This window comes from Natator depressus, chromosome 3, assembly GCF_965152275.1.
Source record: "Natator depressus isolate rNatDep1 chromosome 3, rNatDep2.hap1, whole genome shotgun sequence".
Taxonomy (NCBI): Eukaryota; Metazoa; Chordata; order Testudines; family Cheloniidae; genus Natator; species Natator depressus.
In genome coordinates this window covers 204633909-204651035 of record NC_134236.1, presented here as the reverse complement: position 1 = coordinate 204651035, position 17127 = coordinate 204633909, and the positions used below count along the sequence as shown (strand labels likewise).

Genomic DNA, 17127 nt, shown 5'->3' with positions numbered 1-17127 from the left:
GCCAAAACTTTAAACAAAATCATTAGTATAATTTTCTACTGTTTGGCTGCACTGTGGGTTAGTTGCAAGAGCTTCATGGAGTGGGGGAACTGTTCCTGTATGCATAGATGCAGTTGTGGAGGAGGAGGGATAGTTCTGAATGTCACCATGGCATAGGCGCCGACTCCTTGGGTGCTCCGGGGCTGGAGCACCCATGGAGAAAAAATAGTTGGTGCTCACCACCCACTGTTGGCCCTGCTGATCAGCTCCTCCCCCTCCCTCCCAGCGCCTCCCGCCCACCATGATCAGCTGTTCAGCAGCATGCAGGAGGCGCTGGGGGAGGAGGGGACGAGAGCGGGGCATGCTCGGGGGAGGGGTCGGAATGGGAGTGGGAAGATGCAGGGCGGAGCAGGGGCAGGAAGAGGTGGAGTGGGAAGAGGTGAGGTGGGGCCTTGGGAGAAGGGGTGGAGGGGGGCAGAGCCGGGTGGAAAGCAGCCCCCCAAAATTGACAAAGTCAGTGCTCTGCACCATGGCTGTCAGCAGAGGAAAAATTCTCCTTGAATTGGATGATTTTCTAACCCAGCAGACCCCATAAGGAGTGCTGGCATAAGGTTGAGATTCTAGTGCTGAAGGTGTTCTGTGGGCAGTTTAATGTTTTTGTAATTTATGACAGGGGCACCTGGAGCATTGAATGGATGCTCCTTTTTATTTTGTGTATAAATTTAAATAAATATCAAAGTGGGGACAGACTTTGTACATGATTCTGAGGCATGCAAGAATGTGCTGTATGACTGCTGTGATATCAGAATCTAGATGCTTTTTTACCAAAGGTGAACTCCTCTTTTCATGCATTGCAGGAAATTGTCCTCCCATCTTTTTCCCCTGAACTACAATTTAGGCTATGGCAGAATCTAGATGCTCCTAGAGCACTAAAAATATACTTCATGAGCATCAAATTAACAAGGAGGTCAGGCTCTTTATCTTCTTTAATCAGAAGTGCCAAAAATGGACTTTGGACGATCAAATTGTGCATCACAGAGTCATACAATGAATCATGTGAACCTTTTCCTGATGGAATCAAGGCGTACTCCACAAGGTCTTTGGTGACATCATGAACAGAAAAAAGCTTTTGCTTCCACTGAGGAAATCTGCAGGGCAGCAACAAGGTCCTCTGTTAACACCTTTGTTAGATACTAGAAAGTGGACTTGCTATCCTCTGCAGACTTGCTGTCCGTCGTGTTGCGTGCGATGATCCACAAACAGCTTGCCAGTTTGATACCTAATTTCAGAGGGAAACTTTCCCTATCTCAGTCTATTTCTTTATCCCTCTCTACTTATGCTCACTGGTTGCTACTTCCCATACACCTCAGAATTGTGGAGAAGCTGGGGCTGCAGAATGGGAAATTTCTTAACAGATCATTTCCTTTCTGCTAGCAGCGTCTTCCACATTTCTACCTTCCCTACATGGCTTCTTAGCCAAGGGACAAAATTTAATTTTTATATTTACAGTTTGTGGGCCGCTATACATAGTTTACTGATTGGCTTTGAAGTTAATGTTGCATGTTATATTCTCAGAGTTTGTACACAATATTGGAATGAATTGTCTGGTGGCAAGCCAGAGAAGGGGCATGGCCTGCACAGACTGTGTTACAATGTTGAACCACCTCCAGAACTGCAGAGAGGAGCCCATACATCTCCGAATTGAGAGAGACAGATAACAGAAAAGAAATGATCCAGGAAGAAATTTCCCATTCATTTAGTTTTGAGATGCACACATCGTTGGATATATTTCTCTTCTGTTTTCTAAAATTCTTAAGTATTAAACAAAGGTTTGGGATAGGTTAGAGTGGTGGCACATCATAATTTTACAGAGTTACTGAGTAAGATTTAGTAAGATAACCAGTACGTTAATTGACAAAATGGATTTATGGGAAGATATGGTATTGTAAGATTTCACAATCTTGTAAAGAAAAAAAACCCTGCTGATTAATGCACATTTATTATGTGGCAATTTTATTCCAACACATTCAAACGTTTACTGTATGGGAATTCATTTTTATGTAGGATTTCTGAATATTTATGTTAAAGAACTGTTTCAGATGTGTGTTGCATTTATTTTGCCATGACACTTAAAGAATAGCCTTAGAAAAATCCCTATATTTTACTGTTCTTTTGACATAATTATTACTTTATTTTTCCCTGGAAGCTAAGCGAAGCCAGTCTATCAGCAACTGTGTTCATCTTTATGAGGCTTTGCCAGCCACTAAAAGTGTACCTCTTCTGCTTCACACTGTGAGCTCTCTCTTACCTGGTATCTCTTACACTTCTTGCTCTCACAGACTTTCAGGTACTGTACTTAAAGCCACCTTGTATCTAAATGTTCTTTATATTTTTTAAACTGCTGTTGCTGGCTTTTTCTGTCTCTTTAATTATTCTACAGTACTGTGCGTTAGTATGGTTTACAGAGCGCTCTCTCTCTCTCCTTCCCTTATAATTAATCAGTAACAACTTCTGTTGTTAAAGCAGCATTCTGTCATCCTTGGGAGATGTTTCCTCTTTAATCAAAAGGTTATCTCATGTTCACTATCAAATTTTGTTTGGATGGTAAGTTCTGATATTTAAATAATTCTAGTGATTTTTATTTTTGGGTCACTGGAACTGTACTTACTGTCAAAATGGGGCACCATTTTGAGGAAGAGGAGAACAAAAGCTTTTTAAATATTTCTTTTTTGGAGTAGTTTCAGGGAAAATATTCCCAAAGCTATTTGAATGATTGGGCCTAATGCTTCAAAACAAATCATGCTGGAGAAATCCAGCCAGCCACAGCTTTTTGACAATAAATCCCATTCACTGTCAACCTAACAATGAGGTCACACAAGTTAATGCTAATTGTAAATTTTGCCTCTAAAGACATTTTCCTGGGGATCCTGATTTCAGAAACAAAAAATCTTTCTATCTATGCTTCTTATTACCAAAAAAATATTTAAACATACAAGGCTTAGACAGTATCATTTTTCTGTTTTTGTTCAGACGTTTGGAGCCCCACAAAGTATTCTGTTTTATACACTTAAACATTAAGGATTTATCTTGACCTACAGTTTATTTAGGTATGTCTTCCTTTGTAACTAAATTAAAATGTATCTGAATTTAATTGCTTTTCCACTAATTATATAGACTGGCTGGGTCAGGTAATATCTTTATTAGATGAACTTCTGTTGGTGAAAGAGACAAGCTTGACCACTTCATTGAACTAAAAATAGACCCATTAAATTACTGCTGGAGAGCTAAGCTTTATTTTAAATAAAAATGTAAATTCTTGCTTTTGAGAGGCCTCGACATCTAAAGCAACTAATAGAGTTTTATCAATGTGAAATTTAGGCTATTTTCTATTAAAATTGAAGTGAATCAGGCAATTCATTTATAAACTAACACTCAAAGGTGGGGTGGTCAACAGAGAGTGTGGAGAGGGGAATGTCTTACTTTTTTTTCTGGTCCCCACCACAATCCCCTGCTAGCCCCACTGCTCCCTTCTGCAGACTGCCTTTGGTGTTCACTTCATGTAGACTTTAGGAGATGTGCAGGAGGTAGGCATGAAGAGGGGCAGCAGAACAAAGGTGCCAACAGACAAAGGTTTGAAAGGCATAGTGGAGGAGTAAGGAAGGGTTGGGGGAGTGGAGAAGAGTTGTGTTGAATTCTCAGGGATGGTCTTGAATTGTCCCACAGTGAGTTTGAAAGCTGATGGAAAGTTCAATGTAACTTATATGCTTGTTATGTAACATTGTTTGAAGAAACCAGAGCTTGGAATCAATGGTGTAATCTGCATTTGTCTGAACTAAGATTCTGAGTAGGATTTTCAAGGCTCCCAAGGAATTGCCCTAGCAAGAGACCTTAAAAACATTTTTAAGAAGAGAGGAAGAGTGCATATGTGAATCATTGGATACATGTTCTGATGAGTCAGTTTTGATAGGATATGTTTGCTATGCGATTGGGACATTTTCTAGGAAAGAGCTGACTGTTAGCTTAGGCGTGGCAGGGAGCATTAACTAGCATTACTGCCAGGCCTGTCCCTACCACATGCTAGGACCCACGACTTTACCATCAAAATCTTAGGTCTTCTGTTTCTTGATCCCAGGAGAAATTCTGACTAGTCAAAAAGAATCATCTCCACAATTGTGTTCTGACTAACTCCTGAGATATGAACCTAAAGTTCCTGCTGTCACTCCTTTGCTTGTGTGTTAGTTTCCATTTTCCCCCACTTGACCCCTCATATTTCTCTCTTCTCTTTATCTATTTGACTTCAGTCTAATGAGAGTTCAGCTTAACCTGCCAGGACAAATCAAACCATGCAATCTTTTGCTGTATCCAGAGAGGCAAGATAAAATGATACCGTAGTCCAATTCTGGTTTTGCCAGATCCCGAAGAGGCTAATAAGATTGTGCGCTACTCATGTTACTTTTGCAGCAAATGAATTACAGCTGTAGACAGAGACAGATGCTGAATTTTGCTGCGTTTGCTATCCTTTTCTTTCTTCACCTTTTTGCGCTTGTCTTGTTCTATCTTATGAAGAAACAGGATCAGACTTTAATACCTAAACCCAAGAGCTAAAACTTAAAACTGAGTCTCCATTTTTCCCGTCAAGCATATTTGATATCCTATAAGAAACTGTCAAGCAAGGGGTTTTGCTGTCTTATAAAGAGAGAAGGAATGAGAGAGAGAGTGTGTTAGTTATGGTTTACATAATTTTTAAAAATGCTTTAAATCTCTAAACTTTTTTCTTTTTGTATATTTAATATATATATTGAACAGAGTTTCTGAAACTGGTAATGCACAACAAGCTAAACAAATTTCCTGGCAACATAAACCTGAACCAAGTTAATGTTGTCATTGAGGCAGTTAAATAAATTAAAAAATAGGTAAATTAAAATGTTTAACATGCTAAAAACTCTATCCAGTCCCCACCAAGGTAGAGACTATTGCTTATACTTAACTAACCCTGCTAATATCGTTGGGACACTTGCTGAGGATTTTCTAACATGCCTTAGTAGACTTATAGAGGGGTCCAATCGTTCATAAGCCTTAATAGATTAATTGGGATCCCTTAAGGATTCTGGTGGGCGAGAATGGTTTTATTAGGTTTGGCAGATTTTCATGGCCCTCAGGGTCATCAGCCCAGATAGAACTGTCCAAAGACTGACAATCTAATTAGGCCTGTCAGGTTACTAATGTTTCAGATTTTGCTCATCAAGAAAGTACAAGTTTTCTAAGGTTAGGAAGGTTTGGTTGGCCACTGAAGAGGAAGCTATGGCTCACAGGACATTGGATATTTTTAAGCTCTGCCCACCTATCTCATAAGGCTAATAACAGAACCTCACATTCCTTCTAGCACCTGCATGTAGGGAGTTTAGGGAAGGGAGAGGGGTATAAATTTGCTAATACCTGCAGAGTGGACCTCCTGTGTACCTCCTAAGGTGTGCAGGTATTGCTCTTATGGATGTGAGACGATCCACTGGAAGGACAGGGATCCCCCCCCCACCCCCGTCAGTGTGCTGCTCCTTATATCTCCTATTCTTCTCCCAACTTGCAAATCTCATCAGTCCGCAGGAAAGGATCCAGCTTTCTGTGCACATTCTAAGGAATGCAGGAAAGGTGATCCCCCTCCTGTATGTCTATGGAGGCACCTAAGTCTGAGTTGCAACACGTGAACAAACCAATGGTCTATTTAGTTCAGTGTCCAGTCTGTGCCAGTGATGAATGCTGGATGATTGAGGAAGGTATACCTAAGTGAATAGGCTATGAGGGAGTCAGTTGGAATGGGGAGAACGTTCTGCCCCTAGATTTTACCTGCCCCCTACTTATTGTTATGAATGTCTAATACTGCTTGAGACTTACTAATCTGTTTTTCTGAATCAAATCCCTTAGAAGTGAGTCCCATTGGAGAGTTATGCAAGATGTTTAATAAACATATATATATATATATATTATTTTTATTCATTTTGAATTTGTTGACTTTTTAAGTTTCCTCTTTTTCCTTTATTATGAGAAAAGTAAATAGGAACACCAAATTAGTCTTCTTTGTACTGTTCATTAATTTATATATCTTCTCTCACCCTTTTCCTTTCTAGACTAAACAGTCTTAAGTCTTTTTAATCTCTCTCCATTTGAGACAAAAACCCCACATACCTCTGGCCCTCAGCACCCACTCTATGACTCTAATAATTTGAGTTTCCCTTCTCTGAACCTCTTCCTAATTCTGCTGCTGGAATACATTTTTTTAATGAATTTTTTTTCAGTTGTGGAGAGCATTTGGTAACTAAAATTGAAATTTTTCATTTTATTCTCATAATTTCTATGTGTTTTAAATATTTAGCTTGTTCATCTTTTCACCTGACTTTATGTTAGTGTGTAGTAAATGTGCAAAGAGTTTTAGAATACTTGTAACACATTTTATTTTAATTGATATCTGCAGAAGTTGAAGAAGCTCAACAATCAGAAAATACAACAGGACCAGAGTCGAGTGGCCTCTTTGCAGACCAGGACCAGCAACTAACTCGAAGCAGTAGCACTTCAGACATTATAGACCAATTTAGTTCTGATTTTTTTCAAGGTAACTTTTGTGACATACAGTGGCTATACTGTATTAAGCTGCCTTTGAATCTCATTAAACTACATTTGTGAATAGGAAGGAAAAATGTCCCATTGCTACTGTATGAATGTATATTTATGCCATAATGTCTGTTCATTTAAGCTATGGTACAATAAATCCTGTTTTTCAGTGTTCCAAACCCTATTTTATTAAATAATAAATTTAAATATAACACAATCATGCTCCTAAAATAATACCTCTGAATGTCTCCATTCACACACCCACCCATTGAGGATTTTCAATAGTATGTATATCTCACTTAAAATGTTAGTTTTAACCCTTTGAAGATGCATTAAAAATGGCCAAGGAAAGTATATTTAACCTTAGTCTTTGGCTACATTAGAAAAATTAGGACTTAATTTACCAGGGCAGCTCCTAATTCAGCATCACTGGATTCTGTAGTGTAGGTAAGAGCCATTCATTTTTACCATCATACTTTAAAAACAAGTTCTGCTTTAGTGATCATAATTAAAATGTAATTTATCTCTTGCAAAAAAGTAGTGCAATGATTGTATTTTTCTATACTGGAGGACTTGGTAGTGTTAATTAATTTGAACTCTTAACATGGTTAGATGACTTGGTGAACACATTAGAACACTACAGTTTCCACTCCTTGGGCAACGATTGATGAACTGCATGTCCTAATTTTCCATATAGCTGTAAGCTTAGAGTGGTCACCAATAGAACATTAGCACTTCTCGCTACATAAGTAATTGTTTTTGCACATACTCCCTATTGTAGAGGAATACAGTGGTTACATTAATTATGTACTGTTGGTAAACTTAATGAGCTGACCAGTTTTCAAAATAGCTTCAGTGAACTCTTGCTCTTCCCCAGTGTGGACAAGAGCATTCATACAAACTTCCTGTTTATAATGTTTTGTTTATAGGAGAATATGTTGCAAACTTCCACGTGAGTTAGTTACAGGTGCTTTATACTGTGGGCAGGCCTACACTTAAAACGCTGCATCGGCTAGATCCCTGCCAACATAAGGCTGTCTACACTGGTGCTTAGGTCAGTGGATCGTTCACACCCCTGAGCAATGTAGTTATACTGAAGTAATTCTACAGTGTAGACCAGGGCTTTAAATACGTTACCAATGATTGAAAGACAGCTATCATTGGCTAATAATTTACCTATATAGTTTTAGAGATGTTTCCTCCAGGGTTTATCTGCTGTGATGCTGACTATACTCTTGGCTACATCCATTTGCCCTCCATTCATCTAAGAAGTGTAGGGAACAGTCAAGCAAACTTTCTTACCTGCCTTATTGAAGGGCCTCATAAATGGACACTGAGCAATTTAGTGAGATATTTGACTTAATTATATAATTGATTTGCCATTAGCACGTAGCCTGATAATATTTTACCTACTATTCCCCAGAAAGGAAGTATCGGCAGACAGGTAACATTAGTGGAAATGTGTTGGGAATCTTGAGTGCCCATTCTATGTGCTGTATCTGTTTTGTGGGAAATATAACTTCATTTTCCAGCTCTGTTGTTCCAACACTTTTCACAGGCACTGAATTCTCTTTGACAAGAGTCTTGTTTTTAATTAATTTGTAAAAAATCAATTTGGCTTTAGGCAATTGTCATTTGGAAGTGTAGAATATCATCTGTGTTGAAGCAGAGCTCGTCTCACAATGAAAGCCACTGAAAATATCTGTGATTGGTGTGTAACTTGTCATTTCCAGTATCTAGCACTGCATTTACATTTCACACACCACAGCTAAAGATTTTAGTTGTATTCCCAAACTGCAGTTTTTTACACTATTTATGAGGGAATTATCCACATAATTGAATGCTTTCACAATATAAATGAGTCCACAACAATCCTACACTATCATATGAGAGTGTCATATTCAATCACTTCTCTGTAAATACTGGAAAGATGAAAAACATGCACATATTTAGTGCTGTTTTGAATCGTTTTAGAATTAGCCCATAGGCTCCATTTCCTTAACTGTCTGTATTTCTTGTCTCATTTGTTTACTTGTTAAAATTTTGATTATGCAGATAAAAAGACTGAGAGTTCGCAGAATTTAAATTGTGTGGATTCCCAATCCATTCAAGGCAAGAAAGGATATATGAAGAAAGAAAATGAAGCCCAACACGTAAGGCAAAATTAATAGACTCTGATCCAAGTTCTAATAATTGCCAAGATCCTAAGAACTTTTCATTTCTAATTATTAATATAAATGTTTACAAAGGATAACAACTGAAATTTTAAGTTTGTGGATCCCATTGATGAAATAGAAATTGGAATTAAACTGTAGCTGTTAATAGCAAGTATTAAGTACATCAGAAGCAGGAAGCCTGCTAAACAACCACTGGGGCCCCTGGACGATCGAGATGCAAAAGGAGCACTTAAAGACGATAAAGTCATCGCAGAGAAACTTAATTGAGAAACTTAACAGTAACAAGTCACCAGGGCCAGATGGCATTCACCCAAGAGTTCTAAAAGAACTCAGATGTGAAATTGCGGAACTATTAACTATGGTTTGTAACCTGTCCTTTAAATCAGCTACTGTACCCAATGACTGGAAGATAGATAATGTAACGCCAATATTTAAGAAGGGCTCTAGAGGTGATCCTGGCAGTTACAGACCGGTAAGTCTAACGTTAGTACCGGGCAAAAAAGTTGAAACAATAGTAAAGAATAAAATTGTCAGACATATAAAAGAGCATAAATTGTTGTGCAAAAGTCAACATGGTTTCTGTAAAGGGAGATCATGTCTTACTAATCTATTAGAGTTCTTTGAAGGGGTCAACAAACATGTGGACAAGGGGGATCCAGTGGACATAGTGTACTTAGATTTCCAGAAAGCCTTTGACAAGGTCCCTCACCAAAGGCTCTTACTTAAATTAAGCTCTCATGGGATAAGAGGGAAGATCCTTTCATGGATTGAGAACTGGTTAAAAGACCGGGAACAAAGGGTAGGAATAAATGTAAATTTTCAGAATGGAGAGGGATAACTAGGGGTGTTCCCCAAAGGTCAGTCCTAGGACCAATCCCATTCAACTTATTCATAAATGATCTGGAGAAAGGGGTAAAACATGAGGTGACAAAGTTTGCAGACGATACTAAACTGCTCAAGATAGTTAAGACCCAAAGCAGACTGTGAAGAACTTCAAAAAGATCTCATAAAACTAAGTGATTGGGCAACAAAATGGCAAATGCAATTTAATGTGGATAAATGTAAAGTAATGCACATTGGAACAAATAACCCCAACTGTACATACAATATGATGGGGGCTAATTTAGTTACAACTAATCAGGAGAAAGATCTTGGAGTCATCATGGATAGTTCTCTGAAGAAGTCTAAGCAGTATGCAGCGGCAGTCAAAAAGGTAAATGGGATGTTAGGAATCATTAAAAAAGGGATAGAGAATAAGACGGAGAATATCTTATTGCCCTTATATAAATCCATGGTACGCCCACATCTTGAATACTGCGTACAGATGTGGTCCCCTCATCTCAAAAAAGATATACTGGCATTAGAAAAGGTTCAGAAAAGAGCATCTAAAATGATTAGGGGCTTGGAAGGGGTCCCATATGAGGAGAGATTAAAGAGGCTAGGACTTTTCAGCTTGGAAAAGAGGAGACTAAGGGGGGATATGATAGAGGTGTATATAAAATCATGAGTGGTGTGGATAAAGTGAATAAGGAAAAGTTGTTTACTTGTTCCCATAATATAAGAACTAGGAGCCACCAAATGAAATTAATGGGTAGCAGGTTTAAAACAAATAAAAGGAAGTTCTTCTTCACTCAGTGCACAGTCAACCTGTGGAACTCCTTGCCTGAGGAGGTTGTGAAGGCTAGGACTATAACAGGGTTTACAAGAGAACTGGATAAATTCATGGAGGTTAAGTCCATTAATGGCTATTAGCCAGGATGGGTAAGGAATGGTGTCCCTAGCCTCTGTTTGTCAGAGGGTGGAGATGGATGGTAGGAGAGAGATCAGTAGATCATTACCTGTTAGGTTCACTCCCTCTGGGGCACCTGGTATTGGCCACTGTCGGTAGACAGGATACTGGGCTGGATGGATCTTTGGTCTCACCCAGTATAGCCATTCTTATGTTGTTATGAATATTCTGCATCTTCTAATACTATCAGACTGTAACACTCGTTTATGGAAATATTATAATGAAGATTACATAAAGCAACATATAAAGACTGTGTGTGTGTGTGTGTGTGTGTGTGTGTGTGTGTGTGTGTGCGCGTGCGCGCGCACACACCTCTACCCCGATATAACACGGTCCGCGGGAGCCAAAAAATCTTACTCCGTTATGTGAAACGGCATTATATTGAACTTGCTTTGCTCCCCCTTCTCTTTGTCCCCTGACCGCCCCCCTCCAGAAACACCCCGTCCCTAATCACCCCCAGGACCCCACCCCCACCCAACTCCCCTTACTGCCCCAACCCCTATCCACGCCCCCGCTCAGCTTCCCGCTGCCAGTGAGTGTGGGGAGGTTGGGGAAAGGACGCCCCCCACACTCACCTGCGGCGGGAAGCGGAGCGCCGTGACTGGGAGCTGGCAGAGTGGAGCAGGCTGAGGCTGTGCTGCTCCACTTCTGCCGCTGCTGGTGAGTGCTGGGGAGGGGGGAATCCCTTCCCCCAAGTGACATGGCCGGGGCGAGGGAAGCGGAGCGGGCTGTTCCCGGCCCCCTGCTAATCACCTGGGCCACTCTGGGCCTGTGGGGCCCCCAAAAGTGCCCCCCCAGAGCTCCTGCCTCCCAGACCCTGGGGGTGGGGGGGAGGCCTGCTTTACTGTGTTGTATGCGAACCCGTGTTATATTGGGTCGCGTTGTATCGGGGTAGAGGGGGGTGTGTGTATGTGTGTGTATATGTGTATGTGTATATGTGTATATGTGTATGTGTATATGGGTAATGAATATATTTATAAGAGTTATAAACTCTGTTTGTTTGATTGATATATAATATTATAAACACAGAGTTTATAACGGTCTTATAAATAAATTATATTCATTACCGAATTGCATAGTACTTAAACAAATGTTTGATCATTCATGAAGTGTTCACAGAAATGCCTTTCTCAGCACAATTTGCACCATCGGCCATTTATTTCAAAACTTTGTGTATGTCAGCATTCTGACTGACAGGTTTTTTTTAATTTTTCATGTTAATTTTGAATAAACAGCAGAAATAATTGATGCTTGAAACTGCTGATACTGTTAGAAGTGCAATGCAATATCAAATTGATGAATGTAGTTTGAAACTCTGGTTTGGTCCGCTGCTCTTAAGTGGGTGTAGTCTAAAAGCAACATGGAGACTGCACACTTGGCTCGAGCAAAGTGGGAACACTATGTATTGCTCTGCTGCAGTTTCTTTACCCAATTCAGGCAAAGGCAATGGTGGTGGGAGTAAGAGATTAACCCTCCTCCCCTGCTTTTGTGTTATTGACACGCTGGTCAAAATATTTACCACCTCCTGATAATGCTGCCATCAATATCACATTTCCCACCTTCTTTGCAAGTTGATACTGAGGTTGTGGCCATATTTATTGCATAAATAACTGAAAATATTATGTGAACCAGTGCAAAGCTCAAAAATTACTACATGCTTTATTTATCTACTCAACATGAACCTGATTTGGTGGGAAAAACAAAACTGTAGGCAGTCTTCCAAACCGTGCAAGCAGCTGCATGTGCCTGAGAAATGAGTGCCAATTCCTTCCCCACAAAAATCAGCTGTGGGGCCACAAGTTCCAGAAAGACAGCCTCGGCAAATGAGTTCATTGCCTCCTGCATGGCAGTGCTTCAGCCTGAGAAACCAAGTAGGGTGAAAAGTTGGTCATAAGGCCTGATCAATGTATCAAGAACCTATAAGTTCTTTTGACATCTAGGTCATCTTTCCTTTTTTAAAAATTAAGAATATTAATTGCAAATACAAAAATACACCTCCCCCCCCAGCCCTGTATTGATGCAACATTTTAACTGATAAGTTTTTAACACGCATGTAGTCTAGGAAACTTAGAGTTAAAGTTTCCACAGCAACTATAGTAACATGCTCCTACTCTATGCCTTATGTGATATGGTTTTTTACTAATAGAATCATAGAAATGTAGGACTGGAAGGGACCTCAGTAGGCCATCTGGTCCAGTCCCCTGCACTAAGGCAGGACTAACTATTGTCTAAACCACCCCTGAATAAGTCAGAGTTAGTTTTCAGTGATACTTAGGTATAAAATGTATATGTATCTTAATAGAGGGAATTATTCTAAAATATTATGGGATATATTTTTCAAATTAACCATAAATGAATTGAGAGGAATGCAATTTTATATTTTTTCTGAAGGTTTTAATACGAAGGAGCAGCAGTCCAGCTGAATTAGATTTGAAAGCAGACTTGCAGCAGTCACATGGAAATCACAGAGAAAGAGAAATGAGTGAGTTCCAGGAAACCAAATTCTTTTTCTAAGGAGTAGTAGTTTGTGGTGGCATGTGCTAATTTGACTTATCACATACATAATATTGGTTACTTTTAATCATGTTTTTGAAAATAAGATTTTTTTTTATTGTAGAACATTGCTTATGACATTTAGTAATTCCTACTTACTTTAGGTGAAAGTGTTAGCAGTGACACGTTCATTGGCTACAATAATGAAGTAGAGATCACCCTGGTCCCCTGGCAAACATGTGAAGAAGAACATGAAGTTAATATACCAACAGATGTTTGTGTGGATGCAGATGCACGTCATTGGCTGCAGCTTAGTCCTTCAGATGCTGCAAATTTAACAGGTACCTAATGTTCAAGAAAATACAATAGATATTGTAAATTTTTGTCACAGAACGGTAGAACTTACACATGCTAGTTTATACAACTCAATTTGCATGCACTTTTTTGCTTTTAAAAGTGTTTTGTTTTAAAGTAGATGAGAATTATTTGACATTACATGTAACCCTAATGGCATAGTTCATCTTTTAAGATAAAACATTGTAAACTCTTAGTAATGCTTCATTTTCTTAATTTTGAATAATATTAATAACACTGTATACAGTACTAGTGTCTAGAAAGTTAACCCTTCCTCAGAGAATGTGTTAACACTCTTCTTTCACTTCATCACAATGGTGTATCAGTTTGATTGCCTAGGTCAAGTGTTGCACAACAAAATATGCACAGAGACACACAAAAATGGAAGACTATGAAACAAACCCAGCAAATGTATACTGTCTGTTGTTAAATGAGGGACAATTCTGGAAAAACATGATAGTGGAAAGGATGTCATACATCACTAGTATCTCAAAGGGAAGGACCTCTCCAAGTTCCTTCTTTGTGCTCTGGTTATCTTTCATCTTGAGGTGTGGTAGTGACATAAGTAATTAGATATTTAGAAAGTGGAGAAAGATCTGTAGTCACAAGAATATCATCCAAGGGTTAAGAAACTGGGTCTACTAGAGTTAAAATTGGCAGTAGAACTTAATATCCTACTATTTAATTATACTAGATACCATTTTAGAATCATAGGAATGTAGGGTTGGAAGGGATTTTGAGAAATCATTAAGTCCAGGTCCCTGCCCTGAGGGAAGGACCAAGTAAACCTAAACCATGCATGACAGGTGTTTGTCCAACCTGTTCTTCAAAACCTCCAATGATGGGGATTCCTCAGCTTCCTTGGGAAGCCTATTCCACAGGTTAACTATCCTTATAGTTGGAAAGCTTTTCCTATTATCTAACCTAAATCTCACTTGCTACAGCTTAAGCCCATTACTTCTCATCGTAGCTTCAGTGGACACAGGGAATAATTGATGATATCACTGAGACACTTTTGAAAATCCAATATTTAGTTAATATCTCTTCCAGCCTGCCAACTCTTGAAATGTGTCATATTTTAATGAGAAGCAGCTAATATCTTTATGAAGATTTAAGAGAGAGGTTGTCTGTACACAAGGGCAGGTATTTGGTAGCTTTGTAATGTAGCTTTGGAGATTACAGAACAAAGTTCTTATGGCCTATGATAGGTAACTGGTATAAAAATAGAAGACTGAAATGGTAGTTAACTTCTGTTTCATATGGAAAGCAGTAAGGGAGCAAAAGTAAAGACATGTCAAGTGCCTATACAAAGTTCCTTCCAAAGGTTATCAAAGAATATAGCAGTATCGACTATACTTCCATGCTTTTGTTCCTTGCTTTTCATTTTCTGTCTCTTGTTTCCTTCAGATAGAAACTTCATTACCACTTTACTTTCATAGATTGCATTTGTTGGAGGTTAGAAAGATTTTATAAGTAAATAAGGGGGGAAATCCCACTTGCTAGCCATGATTCTTTCTTCCTGAATGTGCTATTCTTCAGTTGCTGCTGTTTCCTCATGACAATGATTTTCTCAAGATTAAGCATTTGGAATCCATGTCTCCAAGCTTTTGCTGTGAATGCTGAATCAGAAATGGGAATTGTAGACTCCCTTTATTAAAGGATTTAGAAAGTCAGACTGAAGATAATGGTAAATTGTAATTCAGTATTTATAATCTCTGAAACAATCACTCTATAGGTATAATCTTTGTCCAGTTGAAGTCAGGAGCAAAAATCTTACTGATCTGAGGGAGGAGCAGGATTTCACCCTCTATGTTGAAGTTTTTTTTATAGTATTGTGCATATGCTTTAATTATCTAGCAGTCTGCAGTGTCATTAGGAAATACATTAGAATATGGACCTAATGAAGGGAACACCCTAAGAAAAGTCAGTTTGTTAGTAATTTTCCTTTACCTTTTTCATTTTAATTATTGTAACTTTGACATATAGGACTCATTATTTATGACTATGTATTGTATTCTTTTGGTGCTTTGTTCTTTGTAAAGGCTACTTTTCATCTAATTTTTAATAAGTGCATCATAGATTTTATTTCAGTAACTTAATCAGGTAACATAAGAATTTTTCTGGTAGGCTATTTTCTATAATGAGATATATAGTTTCAGGGTTATCTACTCCATTTATTCAATTATTCTTTGAAATACTACTAATATAATGAATAAGTTCATCCAGTTCAATAGTTCAGCTTGTCATCGGTACAAAGGGAAATTGTAATATAACATATGTTAAGGATTATTACCTATGTGAAGAAGACAAATTGCTAGCTTGCTTTCTATCCATAATACAAGAACTTTGCTCTTTGCATATGCAAAAGAAAACTATTTTTATAAAATAATTTGATCAGTAATCTCGAGCAGAAAGGCAAATGTAGTAATAAGATTGTAATTACCTAACAGAATGAGTGTGCATAACTGTATTTCTCATGTTGAGAGAGTGTTAGTCATGTTAAATATTAATATCTTTCTTTCTTTGAAACCATTTTTAGATTTAGTGGGGCTCAGAAATTTCAAGGTTTAATTCTTTGAGTTAACTTCATTTTCTTCTGTCTGATGTAAAGTTTTGAGTTCATGCAGAAAGGATGGAGGATTTGGCCTTTCATATCCTTTGAGTGATTCAGGTTTCCTTGTCAAAGCTGGAAACTTCTGTAGAGCTGGCTCCCGGAGACACCCCCTTCTGCTATGACACTACAGCTCCCTCAGAACTTCTGAGGGTTTTACTGACCAACCAGCATATATTAATAATGCATCATAATTCTTGGGGGGATGATGCTACAGAGAGCATCCCTCTCCTAAACTTACTACCTCCCAATGTGCAGAGCCCCTACTCTGTAGTGTATCTGCTTGAATGGCTTCTGTTGGGCTGGGGAAAGAACAAGAGAATGCCGTGGAACTGTTGCCATTACTCCTTTGGAGTTTCCACTGTAAATACTCCTGTTTTAGCTCCCCTCTGTGCACTGTAGTGAAGGGGACAATGTGATCAATTTCAATAGATACAGTAAAATGATGCATCTAACTGGAGCTCATTTATGGTTTTCAGTTTATGTTTTGGGTATTTGGGTTAATTTTACTTAGTGTTTTCATTAATACCTGTTTCTCCAAAGGTAAGTGTATTTGGGCTTGTGATTTAAAAGTTCTCTCAAGCTAAACTTGCAGTTTGTTTGTAGAAGCCACTAGTGCTGGTGTTGGGTAAGAGTGTGTAATCGGTGGTAATAAACCAATCAGAAAAGAGAAATAACATGAAAATAGCAAGGACAGCAAAAGTTATACTAATTTAAAGTTCATGCATGCATATTGTATGAGTTCTTGGAGTGATCGCACATGGCCATTCCACTGTAAGTGTGTGTGCTCCTTGTGCACAGAGGTCAGAGATTTTTTTTCCCCTCAGCAGTACCAATCAGGTGGCTTGAGCACTTTTTGTTGCCAAACGCCGCTACACACTGGTATAACAGGGTGGGGCCACCCCCGACTCCCCTCAGTTCCTTCTTAACACCAGTGATGGTGGTTGGAATGATCTTGGTCTTATTAACTCAAGTGCCTTCCTCTCTCTTTGTAGATAGTTGCCGTTCGTTATGGTTGGTTGGTTTGTGTTTTTTGTTTTTTTCTTAAGTAAGTTTCTGTGTTTGTTTAATTAGGTTTCTGTGTTTGTATCCATTTGGACCAGTTTTCCTCTTTTTTGGTA

At 38.7% G+C, this 17127-nt stretch overlaps 1 protein-coding gene across 4 annotated transcripts in view; it reads left to right on the top strand.

The window, feature by feature from the left end:
* RALGAPA2 (Ral GTPase activating protein catalytic subunit alpha 2) overlaps positions 1 to 17127 on the top strand; it is a 297122-nt gene that overhangs the window by 86488 nt on the left and 193507 nt on the right. For 3 of the 4 annotated variants that reach the window (XM_074949737.1, XM_074949736.1, XM_074949739.1), the window contains exons 17-21: positions 2186 to 2326; positions 6446 to 6583; positions 8638 to 8735; positions 12940 to 13030; positions 13206 to 13382. In XM_074949737.1, the coding sequence (XP_074805838.1) occupies positions 2186 to 2326; positions 6446 to 6583; positions 8638 to 8735; positions 12940 to 13030; positions 13206 to 13382 (645 nt within the window). The remainder of the gene's footprint in view (positions 1 to 2185; positions 2327 to 6445; positions 6584 to 8637; positions 8736 to 12939; positions 13031 to 13205; positions 13383 to 17127) is intronic. The other variant, XM_074949738.1, reaches the window with a different exon arrangement.